This window comes from Humulus lupulus, chromosome 2, assembly GCF_963169125.1.
Source record: "Humulus lupulus chromosome 2, drHumLupu1.1, whole genome shotgun sequence".
NCBI lineage: Eukaryota > Viridiplantae > Streptophyta > Magnoliopsida > Rosales > Cannabaceae > Humulus > Humulus lupulus.
Window position 1 is genome coordinate 73,968,522 of NC_084794.1, and position 24,757 is coordinate 73,993,278.

Genomic DNA, 24,757 nt, shown 5'->3' on the forward strand with positions numbered 1-24,757 from the left:
TATCACCTATTTCCAAATAACCCATATGTCACCTTTCAACTATTTTACCTGTGTGATTCCAAGAAAGACACAAACACAGAGACAAATAACGTAAAAGTGTAGTATAATACAATTGGGCAGTTGGGCATTTTCATTGTAGTTTCTTGACAATTTCTTTCATGATTGACGACCATTGTGAAATGTGACATCTCAGGATTTTTTGTTTTGTTTTCATTTTTTTCTTTTTTTCTCAAAGGTGATATCTTAGTTATGCGAGCATATTCTCTACCCAAGAGGGTATATATTGCCCATATCTATTTATTTAGTAAGCTATTTATCAGTCTACATAAGAAATTGGTATGCACATATTGTCGTTATTATACCAAAATTACCACACACACAAAAGGTGGAACAGGTATGTCATTACAACATCCTTATATGTCGAAAAAGGCAACAAAAAGCTACATGAAAACTAACTACCCAAAAGAGGTGGACCAGGACATACACACCATACAACAACCATACAATTGAAAAAACCTATTTTTAAGTATGGCTTTTCTTTTACTCAAAGATCAACCAAAGGGATAAACATAATTAAGCAAAGCCATGATTGAAGAGAGGACCTCCTATTAATCAAAGTTAATCATCACTTAGGCACTATCCCGAAATGGGTCTCAAATCGAAAGCCTATATAAATAAAAAAAAAAAAAAAAAGACAACTCACGAAGGAGATTCTATATATATTAACTTTTCTTAAAATAAACGAAATATTTGATTTGACACAATAAGCAATCCTCTATGTTAACCAAGTTTATGCTAAATCCAAACCCCTGAGATGAGCATCACTTACTCGTGTACCAATAGTACTTCCAGCTATGTATCCACCTGACCAAGCATTCTGCATAAAGAAATGAAACTAGTGGATTAGCCAGAATCCACTAGTGATGGACAAATCACTAGCAATACAAAAAGGAATGGACAAAATCTTACGCCTATAGATTGGACATTTAATAATATTTCACCATGTAAAAGTTAAATTGAATCTTACACCAATGAAAATTTTTAATGACAGTATGTTTGTACTGCTATCCTGAGGATAAGTTCAATCATAAAAACTGCTTACAAGGGTGTGAATTTTAAAGCAGGTGTTGTTTGCTATGTATGTAAAAGATTACTAAGTTATACACATTAATTTTGAAGAGACTATGACAATTTTCATTACCTGAAAATTGAAACCACCAGTTACCCCATCAACATTCAGTACCTGAAACATATTTCACTTGTGTCAAGAAATGGATAAACTATGGTCATGGGTTTATTATGAACATTGATACTAGTTTGTAAACGTTGGTCAAATTTTGTCATAGAATTAGACCCACAAAGTCTTCATGGAAAATTACCTCCCCGGCCAAGAATAAATCTGAATGAATTTTGCTTTCCATTGTATTCAACGAAATCTTCAGAGGAGCAACATAAATTTATTAAAATATGTACATGTAGAAAAATAAAATGTACTTGAACAATAGATACACACACATATATGGTATATACATAGAAATAGAGAGAGAGAGAGACCTCAGATAGTGGAACACCCCCGGCCTTGACAAATTCATCCTTAAATTGACCCTACACAACATGAAAAATGCTTCTTAATCCCAGTATGAATAACAAAATGATTTTGAAAATCAAAAGAATAATTGAAGAAAAATCACTTGGAAGTTCAGAGTTTCACCTTCCCTGTAATTCCGAAGTCACAATTCTTCAATAGAAAAGCAACAGAAGTCAAAGTGTTATTTGGAATAGAAGACCACAAGTCATCTCCAGATAAACCCTGCAAATTTAAGTATAATATATGGGGAGATGTTCTATTCAAGAAAACAATAGATGAAGCTTAAAAAAAGGCGTAAAACCTGGCGATCCAATATATACTTCCAGAATCTCTTCACAAGACCAAATTCTGGTGGATATGAGTTGGACACTTTCTGCTTCTGCATGGTAGCCAGAAAGAGAAAAATAATTGACACTTCATACACAGAGTTTTGGTCACAAATGAAGTCATCACCAAATTATCTTGCATCTGCTATGAAGTCAAGCCCAATATTGAGATTAACATCTTACCAAACTACTTAACCAAATTTGAATGTTTTACCTGTTGAGAAACATACCATGTTAAGATGGCCTAATTACTGTGTTACAATGTTAAGGTGGCATAAGTCAACCTGAAAATTTAGGTATACAGCAAGCTACATGGGCTGCAATGTTATGCAGTTTTAAAGCCAAGAAGCCAACTTAATATTTTATCCACCGTCTAGTCTAAAACACCAGATACAGATTAGGCTGCCTAACTGCAAATTTATAATTTTAACGTGGAATTCATTTACCAGCTTGCTTGTAATATTTTTGTTTATAGGAAGAGTTAAATGGGTTGTCATGTTATGTGGGTTTTATTTTAAGAAGCAAACTTAAAATTAGTAAGCTCCATCACGTTTGACATACCATATCCAGTGTAGGCATAACTCAAATGATATTTAGACAGATATTAATAAATTACTTCCTACTTGTACAAATTAAAACTTGGATACAATGATAAAGCTTCACAAAACAAACAATAACATGTGGATATACCAAGAACTGAAGCTTGTGTCGACTAAGCATTGACTTGACGTCTTCTATGTGTAAATCAGGCATAAAATCCACAGTAACAGTCCCTGCATCCAATGCAATCAAGTTGAAAAATAACAAAATTCTATTACATGACGAAATCTAACCAGGAAAACTTGGGAAATTTCTTTACCTTTGTAACCAGATGAGAATAGATCACGAGCACCCCAAGCAGATAGCCGAAGAATTACAGGCCCACTAAGTCCCCAATGAGTCACTAACATGGGGCCAACCTACAATTATACAGGTCTTGGGTATGTCATATGTGATTCAAATCAAAGGACAAAGTTACCAAGGAGCAAAGCAGACCTGTGTAAATTGTTGTACATTCCTTTTAACACTTTCTAATGTCAGCTTTGCATTTACTTTTGGAAACGTAACCTGTATATCATGAAAAAAAGTTAATATTTATAAACTGAATTTATTTTATCCAAAAGTTACATGTTAACAATTAACATATCATCAATGTCATGCAGCGTTAAATAATGAGTCTGAATATTAAGGGATCTGAAGGATATTAATTATTATAACAATTCTAAGCAAAAAGAAATCATATCCATAAAATGAAAGCTGGAAGAGTTAAAATAAATAAAAAGAGATGTTCTGCTATCGGAATTAGAAAACCATCAGCCCCGCACAAGAATCTACTAGCAACTAGTTTCACACTTTTTAAGCCAGGTGCAATGTATATTTGGATACCACTAGTTTATCATTCCAGGCTTCAGCCAGTTATGTATTCCTTATGAATTTAGGTTCCAAATACAACAGTCAACTATAAACATGATATGGTTAACCTCTAAAAAAAAGAATTAGAAACATTACTCCTGACAACTCTGCTAACTGTGGATCCAGAGTCTTGAAAGTAAACAAACTTGGCACTGGGTCTATAATCGAATGACCAAGCTGAGATGCAAGACTAAAACCCTGTAACAAGAACAAGCATATTTCAGTAACTCTATGATATATTTCAAAGGAATGGAATTTGAAACCTCATTTGTCCGTCTTAACCTGACTACTACTTCCACTAGCAATCAATAGATAATCTGCTTCAACATATTCAATAGGACTGGTTGCCTGCTTCCCAATACCAAGAAGAAATTTCCCACCATTAGCAGATGCTGTTCTCACAGTTTTTCCAGTCTGCAAAACAACTGATAATGAATATGCACCTAAGGCTGTCAGTAAAAAAAAACTCATGAGCTATGATACAAAAAGTTCACATCTAAATGTTTTTAAATTAGATGATGTTCATACTATAAGCAAGACAGGTAGGGTGGATATAGTAATAACAGTAACTATGATTTTGTTGGAACTTGTAGATATATGTGTGAATTGTTAAAAAATATAAAAAGGTGCTTTATTGTCTCCCTAGAGCCCCAAAGGGTATCCACTTTTGTGGAAGAGGGAGGAGTCACACAAAGGCTGACCTGAACACCACATGCGCGCACCGCCAACCGAGCTGAGCTGGTTGGTGTGGTGTATTATTTAATAAAATGTTTTTTTTTCCCGTTAATTGAGATCCACTTCGTGCGATCTCATTTTTTCTATCAGAAAATTACACTAAGTTTTATCGATTCCGAGCAGTAGCATTTTAAGGGTGTGGTATTCGATAATTCTCTACGGTGCAGTGGAGGTCCAATACAGTGTATTGACTGGGCTGTTTTATCCTGGGGACGACGGGGCTGATAGTCTGCTTGCACATTTCTAGGCAGTGTCGCGAACGTCTTAAAGAGAGCGACCTAGTCCGCGACTCAACCCAGATTATTAATCGGTAATTTCGTTCTTGTTTTTTATTTCTGCAGCAACTATATCAACTATTTTAAGACGTTAAGTTTTTGCCATGACTACCGATGATAACTCTGGTGTTGTTGACATTAATAAACCATTTCGTTTTGAGGGTAACCATTTTAAAAGATGGAAACAGAAGATGTTATTTTTTCTCACAATGAAAAATGTTAACACTGCTGATGAAATAGTGAGGAAAAAATTGTTTCTTACTATATTTCTATTCACTGATAATTCTGTACAACCTAGGACTAGAGGTATATATAGGAAATACATAAGTAATTACATTAAATACAGGAATAGGTACCGATTCCTATTCCCAGGAATCCCAAAAATCAAAACATTAAAAACCTATTTTCTTCTAAATGTCAACACTCCCCCTCAAGCTGGACTATAGATATTGATGAGTCCAAGCTTGTTTACAAGAAAATCAAATGTTTGTTCAGATAGTCCCTTCGTGAGAATATCAGCAAGCTGTTGATTAGTATGCACATATCTAATGCTGATAACTCCTCTGTCAATTTTTTCTTTGATGAAGTGACGGTCAACTTCCACGTGTTTGGTTCTGTCATGATGTATAGGGTTATGTGCAATGCTGATAGTAGATTGGTTATCACAGTAGAGCTGAATAGGGGCTTCATATTTAATCTTCAATTCTTCTAGTAGACGTTTGATCCATATAGCTTCACACACTCCATGAGCCATGGCTCTATACTCTGCTTCTGTACTGCTTCTTGCAACCACAGTTTGCTTTTTACTTCGCCATGTGGTTACATTCCCCCATACCATTGTGCAATATCCAGATGTAGACTTTCTATCATCAATTGAACCAGCCCAGTCTGCATTTGTGAACACTTCAACCTTTCTCTCAGTTGTCTTCATGAAAAAAAGACCCTTTCCTGGAGTTTGCTTGAGATATCTCAGAATTCGATACACTGCATTGAGATGTCCTTGACACGGATCATGCATGTATTGACTGACTAGACTCACTGCAAATGCAATGTCGGGTCTAGTATGTGAGAGGTAGATGAGTTTTCCTACCAGCTGTTGGTACTTCCCCTTGTCAACTGGACTTCCTTCAAACATTTTCTTTTTGTCTCCGAGCTCAATTGGAGTTTTGCTGGGTCTGCTTCCGAGCATTCCTGTCTCCTTTAGAAGATCTAGAGTGTATTTTCTCTGGGACACGGAAATACCTTTTTTACTTCTAGCAAATTCCACACCCAGAAAATATTTGAGCGCACCGAGATTTTTGACTTCGAACTCCTTTGCCAACATTTCTTTGATTGAGTTTATCTCCTCAATGTGATTACCAGTGATAATTATGTCATCAACATATACGATTAGTACCGCAATTTTTCCACTTCCTAAGTGTTTGACAAAGAGAGTGTGATTAGTCTGGCCTTGTATGTATCCAAGCCCTTTGACAACTTTCAGGAAACGATTGAACCATGCTCGGGGAGATTGTTTCAAGCCGTAGAGAGATTTGTTCAGTTTGCAAACTGTGGTTGTCTTGAGAGATTCTTCAAATCTCGGAGGCTGACTCATATACACTTCTTCTTCAAGTTCCCCATTCAAGAACGCATTCTTTACATCAAGTTGATGTAATCCCCAATCCATGTTAACTGCTAGTGAGAGAGGAACTCTGATAGTGTTGAGTTTGGCAACTGGAGCGAATGTTTCCGTGTAGTCAATTCCATAAGTTTGAGTAAACCCCTTGGCAACTAACCGAGCTTTGTAGCTCTCAATAGATCCATTTGCATTGAATTTGACGGTGAACACCCATTTGCACCCTATTACCTTCTTGTCTGGTGGTAACTCTACTAATTTCCACGTTCCATTATGTTTAAGTGCTCTTATTTCTTCAAGCATTGCTGCTTTCCACTGAGGAGAATCAAGAGCTTCTTCGATATTCCTGGGAATCACAACATTTGATAGATTTGAGGTGAAAGCTTTAAATGGAGATGACAATTTTGAGTAAGAAATGAACTTTGAAATGGGGTGTTGGGTACATGATCTGGTTCCTTTCCTTAATGCAATAGGAATATTTAGATCTGACTCTTTGTTAGATGGGAGAATACCTGGATCTTTTGAGGGAAGCGGTTCCATCACCGGATTGGGCGTTTGACTGTGCTGAGGATTCATAACTTGTTTATTTCTCCTGGAATACACCTGAATCTCTTTCTGTACGTTTTGGTCATGAGGATGTTTTTCTGGTTCAGTGTTTTTAGGAGAGGTTGGTGGATTTTCTTGCTCAGTAGGGAGAGTCTGGATATCTGGTTCAGAAGAAAGTGGAGTGGAAGAGGTAAATGGAAAAAGAGTTGTTAAGGGTAATTCTAACCCCCACGACCACTGAGCTTCTTGCTGGTGATGGTTGGACTCCCCCTGAAGCGATGTGGGAGTGAAGTAAGGAGTATCCTCGAAAAATGTGATGTCACGTGAGATGAATGTTTTTTTGGTGATGGGACAATAACACCGATAATCTTTTTGGGTAGGAGAGTAACCCAAAAACACAGTCTTAATGGCTCTAGGATCAAATTTACTCCGATGGTGGGAGTGAACATGCACAAAAGCAGTGCAACCAAATACTTTAACTGGTAGAGTATTTGTAGAGATGTGAGGATGTAGAGATTGAAGAACAGAATATGGTGTTTTGAACTGAAGGGGTCGACTAAGGAGGCGATTAATGAGATAAGCAGCAGTAAGGATAGCATCGCCCCAAAGATGTTTAGAGACATGCATAGTGAACATAAGAGCACGAGCTACTTCTAAGAGATGGCGATTTTTGCGTTCAGCAACTCCATTTTGTTGCGGAGTATCAACACACGAGCTTTGATGGACAATCCCATTTTTGAGAAGATAGGGACCAAGAGTGGTATTGAAATATTCAGTACCATTGTCGGTACGGAGTATTCTTATAGATGTTTGGTACTGTGTTTGGATCATTTGATGAAAGTTCTGAAAAATTTGGCATGTTTCAGACTTACTTTTAAGAAGATAGACCCAAGTGAGACGTGTGTGATCATCAATGAAAGAGATAAACCATCGCTTACCATGAGAAGTATTGACCTTGGAAGGTCCCCATATGTCACTATGAATTAGAGAAAATGGGTTGGAAGGTGTATATATTTTGTGAGGGAACGAAATTCGTGTGTGCTTGGCAAATTGACAAATATCACAATGAAAATCAGCAATATTCTTATTTACAAAAAACAATGGGAATAAGTGTTTTAAATATAAAAAACTTGGATGCCCAAGTCGACAATGCCATAACATAATTGTTTTTGAAACAGAGTTTGAAACAAACGATGAACTTGAACAAGAATTAGAAATAGAACTTGAACCCAAACGTAGTAGAGAAGAGAGCTCGTTAACTGGATGTTGCCTTTCAAAGAAATAAAGTCCGTTATGAACCCTAGCACTACCAATCATCCTCCCCGATGATAGATCCTGAAATTGACAAGAATTTGACATGAATTTAGCGAAGCAATGATTATCACTGGTTAATTTTTGGATAGAGATTAAATTGCATTTCAAAGAAAGAACATAAAGTACTGATTTAAGAATGAGGTCGGCAGATAATTTAATAGTGCCTATTCCAACAATAGGAGAATAGGTGTCGTTTGCAATTGTGACACTAGATTTAGTGGAACATGGAGAATAAGTATCAAACAAATGTGGTAAACCTGTCATGTGATCAGTGGCGCCCGAATCGATGATCCATGGTGTGTTGGAGGTGGAAGAAAAATTACCAGAGTGTGCAACAGAGGCACTATGAGTCTCAGGATCGGAATTGGGTTTTATGGATGATTGACTCAAAAGAGTGTATAGGTGGGCAAGTTGTTCCTTACTGAATGAAGGGGTACCAGCACTATTCTGATCATTGGTACTCTCAGTTTGAGTTTGATAGGCCTTTCTTTCATTTTGGCGGCGAGGGGTCCAATTGGGTGGTTTACCATGGATAACCAACAAGTAGATCGAGTATGACCGTGACGTTGGCAGTGATCACACCAAGGTCGATCACCCTTACGATTAGGTTGAGGGTCGGGAGTGGATCTGCCCTGTGGTAGAGGGCCAGATTTTGATACGAGAGCTGAGCTTTCAATGGGTTGCAGGTCAGGAGTAGTGAGCATGACACGACGACGTGCTTCTTCACGTCTAACCTCAGAGAAGGCTTCTTCAGTGTCAGGAAATGGGGCACGACCTACCAGACGACCTCTAACTTCATCAAGATTACTGTTTAACCCCGTAAGAAATTCAAAGACTCGTTCTTTCTCTAACTGTTGCCACTGGATTGTAGTGCAGTTAGCACATAGTGGTGTGGTATCCAGATACAAATCGAGCTCCTGCCACAAGTCTTGTAAGTCGGAAAAATATTGGGTAACAGTTTGATTACCTTGCTTGATTTCTTTAAGCTTGGTATGGATTTCGAAAATTTGAGAGGCGTTACCAAGGTCAGAATACATTTTCCGGGCAGCGTCCCACACCTCCTTAGCAGTCTTAAAGAACAGATATCTGCAGCTGATTTTTGAGTCCATTGAATTAATTAACCATGCAAGTACAATAGAATTTTCAGCTTGCCATACCTTGTATGTAGGATCATTGAAAAGAGGTGCAGGGAGATCGCCAGTAATGTATCCTAGTTTACCACGACCACAAATAACAAGTTTGACAGATTGGGCCCATTGTAAATAATTTTTGCCATCAAGTTTATGGGCTGTAATATTAAGTGAACCACTATCAAGGTTATAAAGAGAGCCCATAGACCCAATGGGCTGACTGGGTTGAGTGTGGGCTGAGTTGGGGTTAGGGTTACCTTCATTGGGCTGGGTTGAGTGAGGCCCAATATTTTGAGAGGTAACCTCCTCACTATTCAACATCACAGAGAGAAGCTACTGGAGGGCAACGGGGCCGAGAGCTTCTGTGCCGAGAGTGGAGCCGAGAGCTTCTGAGGGCTACAGGGGTCCGACTGTAGCGCCGCCGGACTGGACTGCCGCCGGAATGGATTGGCCGAGACGCTGGAGATGACGCCGGAGAGGAGCGACTGGAGGTTGAGCGCCGGAGCAGGTGCCAAATGACTTCGCCGGAGGCCTGGAGTGTCGCCGGACTGGTTTGCGACTGGAAGGAGGGACGACCACCGGAAAAAATGGAGGAAAGCTGAGGGGGGGACAGAATCGAGCCTTATGGCTCTGATACCATGATGAAATGGTGAGGAAAAAACTGTTTCTTACTATATTTCTATTCACTGATAGTTTTGTACAACCTAGGACTAGAGGTATATATAGGAAATACATAAGTAATTGCATTAAATACAGGAATAGGTACCGATTCCTATTCCAGGAATCCCAAAGATCAAAACATTAAAAACCTATTTTCTTCTAACTGTCAACAACTGCTCTGACTACTGATAAGCCTATTGTCTCTGAAAAAGATAAGAACGATGAATAAGACAGACAAACTAAGGTATTAGAGGCTTGGGTCGAAATGATTTTTTATGCAAAAATTTCATTCTCAATGGTTTATCTAATGACCTGTATGATTATTATAATTCTAACAAAAATGCTAAGGAAATCTGGGACGCACTGCAAAAGAAGTATGACACTAAGGAGGCTGGAACCAAGAAGTACGCTGTCAATCGCTACCTCAAATTTCAGATGACCGATGACGAGTCAGTGGAAGCCCAATCTCATGAACTTCAGAAAATCACTCATGAAATCATTTCTGAAGGTATGTCTTTAGATGAACAATTTCAAGTTGCTGTGATTATTGACAAACTACCCCTTGCGTGGAAAGATTTTAAAAAATTTATCAGGCACAAAACAAAAGAATTTTCACTGGAAAGTCTGATCACTCGCCTTCGTATTGAGGAGGAAATTCGTAAACAAGACCAGAAAGAAGAAGTGCTTGGTGTATCCAGCAACAACAATGCTAACAAAAAGTCTACTGCGGTTCTGAAACCCAATGGGAAAAACCTTAAGACTCAGAATCAAAAGCAGAACTCAAACCGCAACAATCAACCTCGGAACAATAATCAGAATTGGAATCATCAAAGGAACCAAAATAGACAGCAGCAACACCCCCTAATAATAATAATAAGAATGAACCTGCACTATTTTTGTGCTTTGTTTGCAACAGACCAGGTCATATGGCACGCAAGTGCAGGAACAGGCCAAGCTCTGCACCGCAAGCTAACCTGACAACTGAAGAGCCTTTCACGGCTATGAAATCTGAAATCAACCTTGTTGCTGGATCAGAAGGGTGTTGGGTAGACACTGGCGCTTCTCGCCATGTCTGCTATGATCGAACCATGTTTAAGACATATACTGCTGCTATTGAGGATAAGAAAGTGTTGCTGGGAGATTCACACACTACGATTGTTGCTGGTATTGGAGATGTGGAATTAAAGTTTACCTCTGGAAGAACTGTGATTCTTAAGGAAGTCATGCACACTCCAGAGATGAGAAAGAATCTGGTCTTGGGCTACCTTCTCAACAAGGCGGGGTTTACACAGACTATTGGGGGCTGATTTGTTTATTTAAGAATATGAGTAGTTTAGGCTTAATTCCTAAATTATCTTTAAATGACTTTGAAAAATGTGACTATTGTAGCCAAGCTAAGATCACAAAAACACCGCATAAATCTGTGACCAGAGAAACTGAACCTCTAGATTTAATTCATTCTGATATCTGTGAACTTGATGAAACGTTGACCAAAAATGGAAAACGTTATTTTATCACTTTTATTGATGACTATTCTGATTTTACATATGTGTACTTAATGAAAAATAAAAGTGATGCTCTTTATATGTTTAAATCTTTTGTGACTGAAATTGCAAATCAATTTAATAGAAAGATAAAGAGATTTCGTAGTGATAGAGGCACTGAATATGATTCTAGCATGTTTGTTGATTTTTATAACTCACATGGAATTATACATGAAAAAACTGCACCATACTCACCTGAAATGAATGGCAAAGCCGAAAGGAAGAATAAAACTTTTACTGAATCAATTGTTGTTATTTTGCTTAATTTTGGTACTGCATCTTATTAGTGGGGAGAAATATTATTGACTGTATGCTATGTGCTTAATAGAGTTCCAAAATCTAAAAGCAAAATTTCTCCTTATGAAATCTTGAAAAATAAACAACCAAATATCTCTTATTTTAAACCTTGGGGTTGTTTGGCATATGTTAGAATTCCTGATCCTAAAAGGATAAAATTGGCTAGTAGAGCATATGAATGTGCGTTTATTGGCTATTCTGTTAATAGTAAAACATATCAATTTTTTTATTTGAAAGACCATGTTATTTTGGAATCAAATGATGCTGATTTTTATGAACATAGATTTTCATTTAAATTGAGAAATAGTGGGGGTGCATCATCTAGTAACATGCCTGTGATTAGGGACATTGAGCATCATAAGGGTAAAGAAACTGAACCTTGAAGAAGTAAAAGAGCTAGAGTCTCTAAAGACTTTGGTTCTGATTTCTGTGCATATACTTTAGAGGAGGATCCTTTGAACCTCCAAGAAGCTTTGACCTCATTAGATGCTGACCTGTGGCAAGAAGCCATTAATGATGAAATGGACTCTCTTGAGTCTAACAAAACCTAGCATTTAGTTGATTTGCCACCAGGATGTAAGACAATAGGATGTAAATGGATTCTAAAAAAGAAATTGAAACCTGATGGTACTGTTGATAAGTACAAGGCACGTCTTGTTGCCAAAGGTTTTAGACAGAGAGAAAACGTAGATTTATTTGACACATATTCACCTGTCACCAGAATAACATCTATTCGTGTGCTTATTGCTTTAGCTTCTTTATATGATCTTGTTGTGCATCAAATGGATGTTAAAACTGCTTTTTTAAATAGTGAATTAGAAGAAGAGATTTACATGGACCAACCTGAGGGATTTGTGATTCCTGGTCAAGAACATAAAGTGTGCAATATAGATAAATCTCTGTATGCTTTGAAACAGGCGCCTAAGCAATGGCATGAAAAGTTTGACAATCTAGTTATCTCTCATGGTTTTAAAGTGAATGAAAGTGACAAATGCATTTATTATAAATCAGTGGAAATGGTGAGAAAAAAGAACACTTTTCTGGGAGATTGTATTTCTATTATCTGATACACATTGTACAACCTAGCTTTAGATATATATATAGGACATACAGGAATAACTACATTAATCATAGAAATAGGAATCGATTCCTATTCCTAGGAATCCGAAAGATCAAACATTAATACCCTATTTTTTCTAATCGTCAACACTCCCCCTCAAGCTGGACTATAGATATTGATGAGTCCAAGTTTGTTTACAAGAAAATCAAATGCTTGTTCAGATAGTCCCTTTGTGAGAATATCAGCAAGTTGTTGATTAGTATGCACATATCTAATGTTGATAACTCCTCCATCAACTTTTTCTTTGATGAAGTGACGGTCAACTTCCACGTGTTTGGTTCTGTCATGATGTATAGGGTTATGTGCAATGTTAATAGTAGATTGGTTGTCACAGTAGAGCTGAATAGGGGCTTCATATTCAATCTTCAATTTTTCTAGTAGACGTTTGATCCATATAGCTTCACACACTCCATGAGTCATGGCTCTATACTCTGCTTCTGTACTGCTTCTTGCAATCACAGTTTGCTTTTTACTTCGCCATGCGGTTACATTCCCCCATACCATTGTGCAATATCCAGATGTAGACTTTCTATCATCAACTGAACTAGCCAAGTCTACATCTGTGAACACTTCAACCTTTCTCTCAGTTGTCTTCCTGAAAAAGAGGCCCGTTCCTGGTGTTTGCTTGAGATATCTCAGAATTCTATACACTGCATTGAGATGTCCCTGACACGTATCATGCATGAATTGACTGACTAGACTCACTACAAAAGCAACGTCAGGTCTAGTATGTGAGAGGTAGATGAGTTTTCCTACCAGCTGTTGGTCTTCCCTTTGTCAACTGGACTTCCTTCAAACATTTTCCTTTGGTCTCCAAGCTCAATTGGAGTTCTGTTGGGCCTGCTTTCGAACATTCCTGTCTCCTTTAGAAGATCTAGAGTGTATTTTCTCTGGGACACAGAAATACCTTTTTTGCTTTTAGCAAAGTCCATACCCAGAAAATATGTGAGAGCACCGAGATCTTTGACTTCGAACTCCTTTGCCAACATTTCTTTGATTGAGTTTATCTCCTCAATGTGATTACCAGTGATAATTATGTCATCAACATATACGATTAGTACCGCAATTTTTCCACTTCCTAAGTGTTTGACAAAAAGAGTGTGATCAGTCTGGCCTTGTATGTATCCAAGCCCTTTGACAACTTTTAGGAAACGATTGAACCATGCTCAGGGAGATTGTTTCAAGCCATAGAGTGATTTGTTCAGTTTGCAAACTGTGGTTGTCTTGAGAGATTCTTCAAATCTCGGAGGCTGACTCATATACACTTCTTCTTCAAGTTCCCCATTCAAGAACGCATTCTTTACATCAAGTTGGTGTAATCCCCAATCCATGTTAACAGCTAGTGAGAGTAGAACTCTGATAGTGTTGAGTTTGGCAACTGGAGCGAATGTTTCCGTGTAGTCAATTCCATAGGTTTGGCAACTAACCGAGCTTTGTACCTCTCAATAGATCCATTTGCATTGAATTTGACACTGAACACCCATTTGCACCTTATTACCTTCTTGTCTGGTGGTAACTCCGCTAATTTCCACGTTCCATTATGTTTAAGTGCTCTCCATTGGAGAGAATCAAGTGCTTCTTTGATATTCCTGGGAATCACAACATTTGATAGATTCAAGGTGAAAGCTTTAAATGGAGATGACAATTTTGAGTAAGAAATGAACTTTGAAATTGGGTGTTGGGTACATGATCTGGTTCCTTTCCTTAATGCAATAGGATTATCTAGATCTGACTGTTTGTTAGATGGGAGAATACCTGAATCTTTTGAGGGAAGCGGTTCCATCACCGGATTGGGCGTTTGACTCTGCTGAGGATTCATAACTTGTTTATTTCTCTCTCCTGGAATACACCCTAATCTCTTTCTGTACGTTTTGGTCTTGAGGATGTCCTTCTGGTTCAGTGTTTTTAGGAGAGATTGGTGGATTTTCTGGAGAAATAGTTGGGTTTCCTTGTTCAGGAGAGAAAGTCTGGATATCTGATTCAGAAGAGAATGGAATGGAAGAGGTAAATGGAAAAAGAGTTGTTAAGGGTAATTCTAACCCCCACGACCACTAAGCTTCTTGTTGGTGATGGTTGGACTCCCCCTGAAGCGATGTGGGAGTGAAGTAAGGAGTATTCTCGAAAAAGGTGACGTCACATGAAATGAATGTTTTTTTCGTAATGGGACAATAACACCGATAACCTTTTTGGGTAGGCGAGTAACCCAAAAACACAGTCTTGATGGCTCTAGGATCAAATTAACTCTGATGGTGGGAGTGAACATACACAAAAGCAGTGCAACCAAATACTTTAACTGGTAGAGTATTTGTAGAGATGTGAGGATATAGAGATTGAAGAACAGAATATGGTGTTTTGAACTGAAGGGGTCGACTAGGAAGGCGATTAATGAGATAAGCAGCTGTAAGGATAGCGTCGCCCCAAAGATGTTTAGGGACATGCATAGTGAACATAAGAGCACGAGCTACTTCTAAGAGATGGAGATTTTTGCGTTCAGCAACTCCATTCTTTTGCGGAGTATCAACACACGAGCTTTGATGGACAATCCCATTTTTGAGAGGAGAGGGACCAAGAGTGGTATTGAAATATTCAGTACCATTGTCAGCATGAAGTATTCTTATAGATGTTTGGTACTGTGTTTGGATCATTTGATGAAAGTTCTGAAAAATTTGGCATGTTTCAGACTTACTTTTAAGAAGATAGACCCAAGTGAGACGTGTGTGATCATCAATAAAAGAGATAAACCATCGCTTACCATGAGAAGTATTGACCTTGGAAGGTCCCCATGTGTCACTATGAATTAGAGAGAATGGGTTGGAAGGTGTATATATTTTGTGAGGGAACGAAATACGTGTGTGCTTGGCAAATTGACAAATATCACAATGAAAATCAGTAATATTCTTATTTACAAAAAGGGATATTTGCGACATAAGTACCCAATGTTTGGGTTTTGTACGCGGTATAGACCCAATATTTATTTTTAGTGGCAATAATAACCAAAGTCAGAAAAACTGTAATTCCGTTAGTCCCGTCAGTTGATCTTCGTTTGGTGATGACTGGACTATTACATGTCATTACCTGATTTGTTCAGCTCATAACTATTTTTAAAAGTTAATTTAATGGATTTAAAATTTTTTAAAATAATTAAAAATGAATTTAAAATATTAAAAAAATATAGAAATTAATATGAAAAAGAAAATTAAAAGCTTAAAACTAATTAACAAATCAAAATTACTAAATTTGTAAATATTTACTAATTAAAATACTAAATTAAAAAAAAAACTTAATCCAAAATCTAAATTATAACCAAAATCATAATTAATTAAAAAAAATTAAAATCTTAACTCTAATTAAAAAAAACATCATCAATTTGGGTTTTTAAAAACATAAATTGAATAAAGGGGTATCAGCACTATTATGATCATTGGTACTCTCAGTTTGAGTTTGATAGGCCTTTCTTTCATTTTGGCGGCGAGGGGTCCAATTGAGTGGTTTACCATGGATTACCCAACAAGTAGATCGAGTATGACCGTGACGTTGGCAGTGATCACACCAAGGCCGATCACCCGATCACCCGATCACCCTTACGATTAGGTTGAGGGTCAGGAGTGGATCTGCCATGTGGTAGGGGGCCAGATTTTGATACGAGAGCTGAGCTTTCAATGGGCTGCAGGTCAGGAGTAGTGAGCATGACACGACGACGTGCTTCTTCACGTCTAACCTCAGAGTAGGCTTCTTCAGTGTCAGGAAATGGGGCACGACCCACAAGACGACCTCTAACTTCATCAAGATTACTATTTAACCCTATAAGAAATTCAAAAACTCGTTCTTTCTCAAACTGTTGCCGCTGGATTGTAGTGCAGTTAGCACATAGTGGTGTGGTATCTAGATACAAATCGAGCTCCTGCCACAAGTCTTGTAAGTCGGAAAAATATTGGGTAACAGTTTGATTACCTTGCTTGATTTCTTTAGGCTTGGTACGGATTTCGTAAATTTGAGAGACGTTACCAAGGTTAGAATACATTTTTCGGGCAGTGTCCCACACCTCCTTAGCAATCTTAAAGAATAGATATTTGCGGCTGATTTTTAAGTCCATTGAATTAATTAACCATGCAAGTACAATAGAATTTTTAGCTTGCCATACCTTGTATGTAAGATCATTGGAAAGAGGTGCAGGGAGATCACCAGTAATGTATCCTAGTTTACCACGACCACAAATGACAAGTTTGACAGATTGGGCCCATTGTAAATAATTTTTTCCATCAAGTTTATGGGTTGTAATATTAAGTGAACCACTATCAAGGCTATAAAGAGAGCCCATAGACCCACTGGGTTGAGTTGGGGTTAGGGTTACCTTCATTGGGCTGGGTTGACTGAGGCCCAATAGTCTGAGAGGTAACTTCATCACTGCTCGACATCTCAGTGAGATTGGAGGCTGTGAGGGAGAGCTGAGGAGTGTTGCGGAGAGCTTCTGAGGGCTGGCCGAGAGCTTCTGAGGGCTACGGGGGCCGAGTGTAGCGCCGCCGGGCTGGACTGTCGTCAGACTGGACTGGTCGAGATGCCGGAGTGGAGCGACTGGAGGTTGAGCGCCGGAGTGGAGCGACTGAAGGGATTGCCGGTCTGGAGCAGGTGCTAAACGACTTCGCTGGAGTGCCTGGAGTGTCACTAGACTGGTTTGTGACTGGAAGGAGGGACGAGCGCTGGAAAAAATGGAGGAAAAAAAGAGGGTGGTCGGAATCAAGCCTTACAGCTCTGATACCATGTGGAAATGGTGAGAAAAAAAAAACATTTTTCTAGCTGTATTTCTATTAACTGATACACTTTGTACAACCTAGGACTAGAGATATATATAGAATTTACAGGAATAACTACATTAATCATAGAACTAGGAATCGATTCCTTGGAATCGATTCACAGAATTAGAAATAGAAATAGGAATCCCAAAGATCAAACATTAATACCCTATTTTTTCTAACCGTCAACAAAATCTGAGAATGCCATTAGCACCATCATATGTTTATATGTGGATGATTTGCTTATTTTTGGTTCAAACTTGCATGTCGTGAATGATGTGAAATCTGTGCTGTGTGAAAACTTTGACATGAAAGATCTAGGAGAAGCAAATGTGATCCTTGGTATAAAGATCATTAGGTTTGAAAAGAGAATTTCATTGGATCAATCTCATTACATTGAAAAGATTTTAAAGAAATACAATTACTTTAACGGTAAACCTGTGTGTACACCCTATGATCCTAGTATAAAGCTTTTTAAGAACACTGGTGATGGTGTAAGACAAACAGAGTATGCGAGCATCATTGGCAGCCTTAGGTATGCCACTGATTGTACTAGACACGACATTGCCTATGTTGTGGGACTACTGTGCAGGTTTACTAGTAAACCTAGTGTTGAGCATTGACATGCTATAGAAAGGGTCATGAGGTACCTTAAGAGAACTATGAACCTTGGATTGCATTATCATAAGTTTCCCGGTGTCCTTGAAGGATACAACGATGCTGACTGGAACACCTTGTCGGCTATAATTTTAGCATAGCTGGTGGAGCTATTTCATGGAAGTCTAAGAAACAGACTATTCTGGCTCAATCTACAATGGAGTCAGAAATGATAGCACTAGCTACTGCTAGTGAAGAAGCAGGATGGTTGAGAGGCCTGCTAGCTGAGATCCCTATATGGGAAAAACCAATACCAGCTGTGTTGATCTATTGTGATAGTGCCGCGGCTATTGCAAAAATTCAGAACCGTTATTACAACGGTAAAAGACGTCAGATACGACGTAAGCACAGTACTGTTAGAGAGTTCCTCTCTACAGGAACTGTAAGACTGGATCATATACACACTGATGAAAATTTAGCTGGTCCCTTGACGAAAGGATTAGCTAGAGAGAAAGTCCTTAAAACATCAAAAGGAATGGGACTGTTGCCCTTAGAATGATGAGTCACACATGATGGTAACCCGACCTATAGACTGGAGATCCCAAGAAATAGGTTTAATGGGTAATAACAAGTTATGATGTGATATGAGTTAGATCATGCTATTACTTAAAGTTAACTTGAGGCATGAAACACTGAAGCGACATAAGGATGAGTTAATAGAAACTCTTAATGAGATCTATACTCTATGTGGAGTGGAGTACCGAGCTACAGGAGTACTCTTGATAGACTCACCTACGTGAATGTGGAAGTGGGGCCTCTTCCGATGAAATTTTGGGCAAATTTCTAGAGCGTTCACTATATTGGGATAGACTTGCATGACCATTAAAGCACAGACTTTTGGACTACACCCTAGAAAGATTGTGCGTGGTGCAATGTTAGAGATAGAGTTTAAGACTACGTGTCACTCTAGTATATTCTAAATTGCATTCACTTGCAAAGGTTCAAGTCAAAAGATACCTTTGTTTATGCTCAATCTTATTGTTTTAGGTTACTGCTCGATGGAAAAATATTTTTAATAATTCAAGTGGGGGATTGTTGGAACTTATAGATATATGTGTGAATTGTTAAAAAATAGAAAATGTGCTTTATTGTCTCCCTAGAGGAAGAGTCCCACATTGCTTTGGAATACTTATTTGTAAGAGTATATATATAGTGGACTTGAGCATTGGAGTTGTGCCCCAAGGGGTACCCACTTTTATAGAAGAGGAAGGAGTCACATAAAGGCTCACCTAAACACCACACACGCGCGCCGCCGATCGAGCCGAGCTGAGCTGGTTGGTGTGGTGAGCACCTTATTATTTTTGGAAAAAATTATTTAATAAAACATTTTTTTTCCCGTTAATTGAGATCCACTTCGTGCGATCTCATTTTTTCTATCAAAAAATTAAACTGAGTTTTATCGATTCCGAGTAGTAACATTTTAAGGGTGTGGTATTTGACGGTTCTCTACGGTGCAGTGGAGGTTCGATACAGTGTATTGACTGGGCTGTTTTATCCCGGAGACAACCTGGCTGATAGTCTGCTTGCACATTTTTGAACTGTGCCGCGAACGTCTTAAAGAGAGCGACCTAGTCCGCGACTCAACCCAGATTATCGGTAATTTCGTTCCTATTTTTTATTTCTGCAGCAACTATATCAACAGATTTTATAGTAAAATGCAACTTGAGAGACTTCACTACACCCTCTTCCCTACTATAAGGTAACTTAGTAGTACTATAGTTCAATTTATAGACTACCTCCTGTTCGGTTTGCTTCAGACATGAGACAGTTGATTATTGTAGAAGAACTGTTGCTGACAGGAAATACCCTTCCATCCTCCTCAACCTATAAGAGCTTTTTCATATATAGCTCACATGAAGAAATATAAAATAAGAAACAACTGACACACCACACCGGTTTATAGGAAAAACCTTCAAGTCCACTCCATGATCAGAAAACCAGGACATGGTATCATCTGGCCCATGCATGTCAAAGAAAGATCCTTTGAATTCTTTATGACCTCTTGGGTAATTTTCTGCCAAAATCTATGAACAATTTATCATTTTAAACAAAATTACATATAAAAATGGCTTAAACAACAGTTCTATAAATACATATCAAAGAAATCATACTAGTTAGAATTAAAGCTCAGAATTAAGTAAAAAGAATATGGTGTAGCTTGTCCAGCTCACGTGAAGGCAAAGTAAAATGCTCAATTTCGCTTTCTTAAATTTAGAATTGATGTAAGGCTTCTCTAGAGGACAAATAAATCAATAGAAAAATCAAAATATAGTTGCCGTTAAAGTCACAGTAAGCAAATTATATTGTCCTCTTTCTCAAATTACTTAACTAAAATTTATTCCCTTGTACTAAGTAATAACTAATAACAAAGCTCACCACTTTCTCAACACAGTGCCCGTTAGTCACATTGCAACGGCCACCCCCAGAAATCTTTACCTGCCAATGCAACAGCTACAAATGGTTAGAAGGAATGAAAGCATAAATCCAAAAAATAAAATAAAAAATAAAGAGCTATGAATAAGAAAATTGTAAGGAGAACAAACCTTAGAAAGAGGTGTTCCTTTCTCAATAACCACCACATTAAGCTTAGGTGCAACAGTCTTAGCTCTAACAGCCCCATAAAACCCAGCTGCTCCACCCCCAACTACAGCCAATAACTCTTCACTTCCCTGCCCACCAAAGAAAAATGATAAAAAACAACAAACTAATAGAAGGAAAAAACACAAAAATTAATTTGGTTCCTGATAGAAACAAACAATTATTATTTTCATCACTGAGCCTAGTACTCGGTTAAATATAAATGTTTGGAGGACGTATTTGTTGATGTACTTCCATTGTAGGAACATTGCAATTTGATTAAGAAAAAAAAGTGTTAAAAGAGTCTTACCTTTTGGGCCATGGGAAAGGCAGCCGTACAAAGTTTCTGCTTCGCGGGGGTTATAAGGAGGTAGCCAATGTCTCGAGTGGAGCATGCAATGGCCGAGGAGAGACCAAAATGGCGGATGAAGCGAGTCGAAGTGTAGCTCATGTGTGCCCAGTTGGCTTGGCTCTTTGGTTATCAAGTTTGAGTTTACAGATTCGTAATCAGATAGTTGAGTTGAGTAGATATACTAGAGCACTTCACAAACGACAAGACGTTTTTGTACTGAAACGACAAATATTTTTTCAAAATATGATATGCTAGGCTTGATGAACAGTCAATAGCCCAGCCCGGCGGCAGTTTGCTTAATTACTCATCCATGTGGCAGCTGCAGCTCCGAGCATGGAAGCGGTGCATGTCTCTGGCTCAACGATGCGCCAATATGATTCAACTAATGGTCATTCACTCCATCTTTATCACCCACGGTCTCCACCTCAACAACTACGTCATCAGCAATCTCGTTGCCTTTTCTGCACTGTCAGGCTCCGGCAACCTCTCATATACCTCTCATCTCTTTAATTATATCGAGAAACCCAATTTGTATGTTTACAACACCCTTATCAGAGCCTACTCGCGCAGTTCTAAGCCTCACTTAGCTCTACGTTACTTCCAGCTCAAGTTAAGAACAAGCGACGAAGTTATTAGTGATCACTGCACCTTTCATTTTGCCCTTCTGACCAGCGTCAATGGCGTTTGGTTGCTTGAAGGAAAGCAAATTCACAATTGGGTTTGTTGGATGGTCACGTGCAGACCGCGCTTATTAGGTTGTTGGATGATGCTAGGAAGATGTTCGATGAAATTCCTGAAAGAGATCAATTTCAATGGAATGTTCTTATGAATGGGTATATTCGATGCGGTTTTGTTTCTGAGGCTCTAAGAGCTTTCCAGGATATGTTGTCAATCGGGTTTGAGCCTGATGAGTTTTGTGTGGTTACTGCACTCGCGGCATGTACTCATTTGGGAGCTTTTTGGCAGGGGACGTGGGTACATGAGTACACTAAGGAGAGAAAAGGATTTGAATCAGATACCTTCATTGGGACGGCGCTTGTTGATGTGAATGCAAAATGTGGTTTTCTGGACATGGCTGTGGAAGTCTTTGAAAACGTGCCTAAAAGGAATGTGTTCTCTTGGGCAGCCATTATAGGAGGATTTGCATTACATGGGCATGCTAGGAAAGCAATTCATTGTTAGGAGAGGATGAAAAAGGAAGATGGGATCAGGCCTGATGGGGTTGTCCTTCTTGGAGTGCTTGCGGCTTGTACTCATTCAGGGCTACAAAAGGAAGGCCAGCTTTTGTTACACAACATGAAAAGTCAATAAGGGATTTTACATGACACTAAATTTGTGTAGTTCTAACGTCCTAATTTATAATTATTATAGGCGCGTTGATCATTCCTCGACTATATGGTCCCCCGAATACATCACTTAGCTTTTAGGTCTCACTCACCACAGACATTTCTATCCTCAATTGTCTGCACAACAACATCATAAGGAGTGAACTTCTAAGCCCAATAAGAAAAATACAAACAAAAATAGTCATATCAGATATATCATAAATCATACAAAATTCCATAACAATGCTAACCTATACTAATCACACAAAATCATAATATATTCTAGGTCATAACATAGATCATAATCATATGTCACAATAAGTCATAATCATAGGTCATAAACTAAACTACCTAATTTTCCTTACCTTGAGTGTGGAAATAAGAGAAGAAAAGAGAGATTGCTTTTGCTATAAAGAATCGCTCAAAACCTTATATATGACATAAAATATTTAAGATTAGAGACTTATAATAATAACTAAACTTCCAAAAATTCTAAACCTTATAAAAGTCATACCTTAAACCTAGAACCAAAAGATCAATAATTTCAAAATTCCGAGCCTCCATCAAAAATGTCTATCCTCAACAACAATGCTAAGAGCTTGATACTTGGTAATTTCGGCTATTTAAGTGGTTTGATAGGCTTGTGTATTTTGGCTATATAGAGGTTTATAATGGCTATAGAGTTTGAGGCTTTATAGAGCAAATAGAAGAAAAAGAATTCCCGAGCACTATAAAGGCTATAGTGGTTCGACTATATGGTGTGTTTATGGAGCAAAAAGATGGGAACTTTTGGGAGATGTAGACTTCGAAAATGGAGAGCACTTGAAGGCTTCGATTTGTGTGAAAAATAATGATAGGTATAACTCTATTTATAGGCTGCAAACCCAACTCATTTCCTTGATTTTCTCCTCCACCATTCAACTAGTTTTTAACTTTCAAAACTCCCTCCCTAATAGTAGTTTGGGCCAGCCCACTTTTACCCATTCTAAGGTGCTACAAATCCTCTCAATATGACATATACTAACAAGTAACCAAAGTAGTCAAAGTCTCCAGTATCTTCTCCAAAACTCCAAAACTCATGCCCACTCCTACACCTATGCATTCTTAAGTTCAAATGTTTTCAAATGATTCAACTTGGTAACTTGATTCAAGCTTAGTGTCACACCTATCTTTAAAATTCAAAATGAGTCAAAATCCTTCCTACTTATGTGTTACACGCCTATGACTAAGTAAGTCTTTACTTGGTTCTTCAAATTAAACTTTGTTACTTAAGAAGTAAATTCACAAAAATTCCACCTAATAATACTATAGGGGAATTTGTCCATACACTATATTTTAAATAATTGGGACTTAATTTTATGTCACATGTATAATCCTTAAAAACTATATTCTAATTTAATTAAAAACTTAAAACTATACACTAATTTATTCATATACTAAAATCTTATAAATACTAACCATAATAATTATAATTATCTAAATTATAAATATTTTCTAAGTCATAGAAATCATAACTTAAAATAATTAATTAAAACCTAAAGCAATCCTTTTAATTTTCACCACTCAAATTAAACTATAAATTATAATAAAAACTAACATATAGTCATAATTAAGGAGAAAATAATAACCTTGGTTATTACAATCTTCCATCCTTAAAGAAATTTCATCCTCAAAATTTTACTTACCAAATACCTCGAGATACCGTTCACTCGTATCTTCCTCCAATTCCAATGTTGCCTCTCTTTCAGTGCTATTGCTCCACACAATTTTAACTATAGGGATACTTTTGGACCTTAACTCCCTGGTTCCCCGCTCCAGAAAGCATACTGGATGTTCTTCATAACTGAAATCTTGTTTCAACTTTAGAGCCTTGTAATCAAGCACATGGGATGGATCTGATACATATCTTCTCAACATAGATATATGGAAAAACATTATGTGTTTCAGCCAATGATGGAGATAAAGCCAACTGATATGCTACTTGCCCTACTTTGTCCAATATCTCAAAAGGACCTATAAACCTCGGGCTTAACTTTCCTTTCTTTCCAAATGCATAATCCCCTTCATTGGAGATACTTTGCAAAAGACTTGATCGCCTACTGAAAATTCAATGTTTCGTGTCTTAGCATCTACATAGCTCTTTTGGCAACTTTAAGCGGCAATCATTCTTTGTCTTATCTTTTCTACTGCTTCTGTTCTTTCTCTTACGACCTCGGGTCCTAAGTATCGTCTTTCACCAACCTCGTCCCAATGAAGTGGTGATCAAAATTTCTGTCCATATAGCATCTCATAAGGTGACAGGTCTATCGTTGCCTGATAACCATTGTTGTAAGAGACTTCTATTAATGGAAGATACTTACTCCATGATCCTGAGAAGTCTAATGCACATGCCCTCAGCATATCTTCTAATATGTGTATGGTACATTCTGACTGACCATCGGTTTGACGGTGAAA

General features: G+C 37.9%; 1 protein-coding gene and 1 pseudogene across 4 annotated transcripts; one reads left to right on the plus strand and one right to left on the minus strand.

Annotated features, from left to right (window-relative positions):
• Positions 1-586: 586 nt before the first annotated feature.
• LOC133818044 (uncharacterized) lies at positions 587-21,412 on the minus strand. Of its 4 annotated transcripts, XM_062250731.1 has the most exons (17): positions 20,937-21,412; positions 20,593-20,718; positions 20,426-20,485; positions 19,960-20,073; positions 19,786-19,873; positions 3,649-3,791; positions 3,463-3,564; positions 2,950-3,021; positions 2,774-2,873; positions 2,605-2,687; positions 1,890-1,967; positions 1,712-1,810; positions 1,555-1,605; positions 1,380-1,436; positions 1,202-1,243; positions 830-877; positions 587-666 (listed from the first exon to the last, which is right to left on the minus strand). In XM_062250731.1, the coding sequence occupies exons 1-17, from the start codon at positions 21,075-21,077 to the stop codon at positions 637-639; spliced, it is 1,434 nt and encodes a 477-aa protein (XP_062106715.1). In that variant the 5' UTR covers positions 21,078-21,412; the 3' UTR covers positions 587-636. The 4 variants fall into 4 exon arrangements, with proteins under 4 accessions (XP_062106715.1, XP_062106714.1, XP_062106716.1 ...); XM_062250730.1 differs by having other exon boundaries at positions 587-877; XM_062250732.1 differs by lacking the exon at positions 19,786-19,873 and having other exon boundaries at positions 587-877; positions 19,938-20,073.
• Positions 21,289-22,343, plus strand: LOC133814407 (pentatricopeptide repeat-containing protein At3g28660-like; annotated as a pseudogene).
• The last annotated feature ends 2,414 nt before the right edge of the window (positions 22,344-24,757 follow it).

Excerpts from the sequence above, each read along its gene's own strand:
- LOC133818044 (XM_062250730.1), bottom strand. The coding sequence starts at position 21,077 with ATGAGCTACACTTCGACTCGCTTCATCCGCCATTTTGGTCTCTCCTCG. Across the intron at positions 3,792-19,785 it reads TGAAGCAAACCGAACAGGAG|TTGTTTTGCAGACTGGAAAA; the intron begins GTAGTCTATAAA and ends ATTCATTATCAG. Across the intron at positions 1,968-2,604 it reads GACACAAGCTTCAGTTCTTG|AAGCAGAAAGTGTCCAACTC; the intron begins GTATATCCACAT and ends GCTACCATGCAG.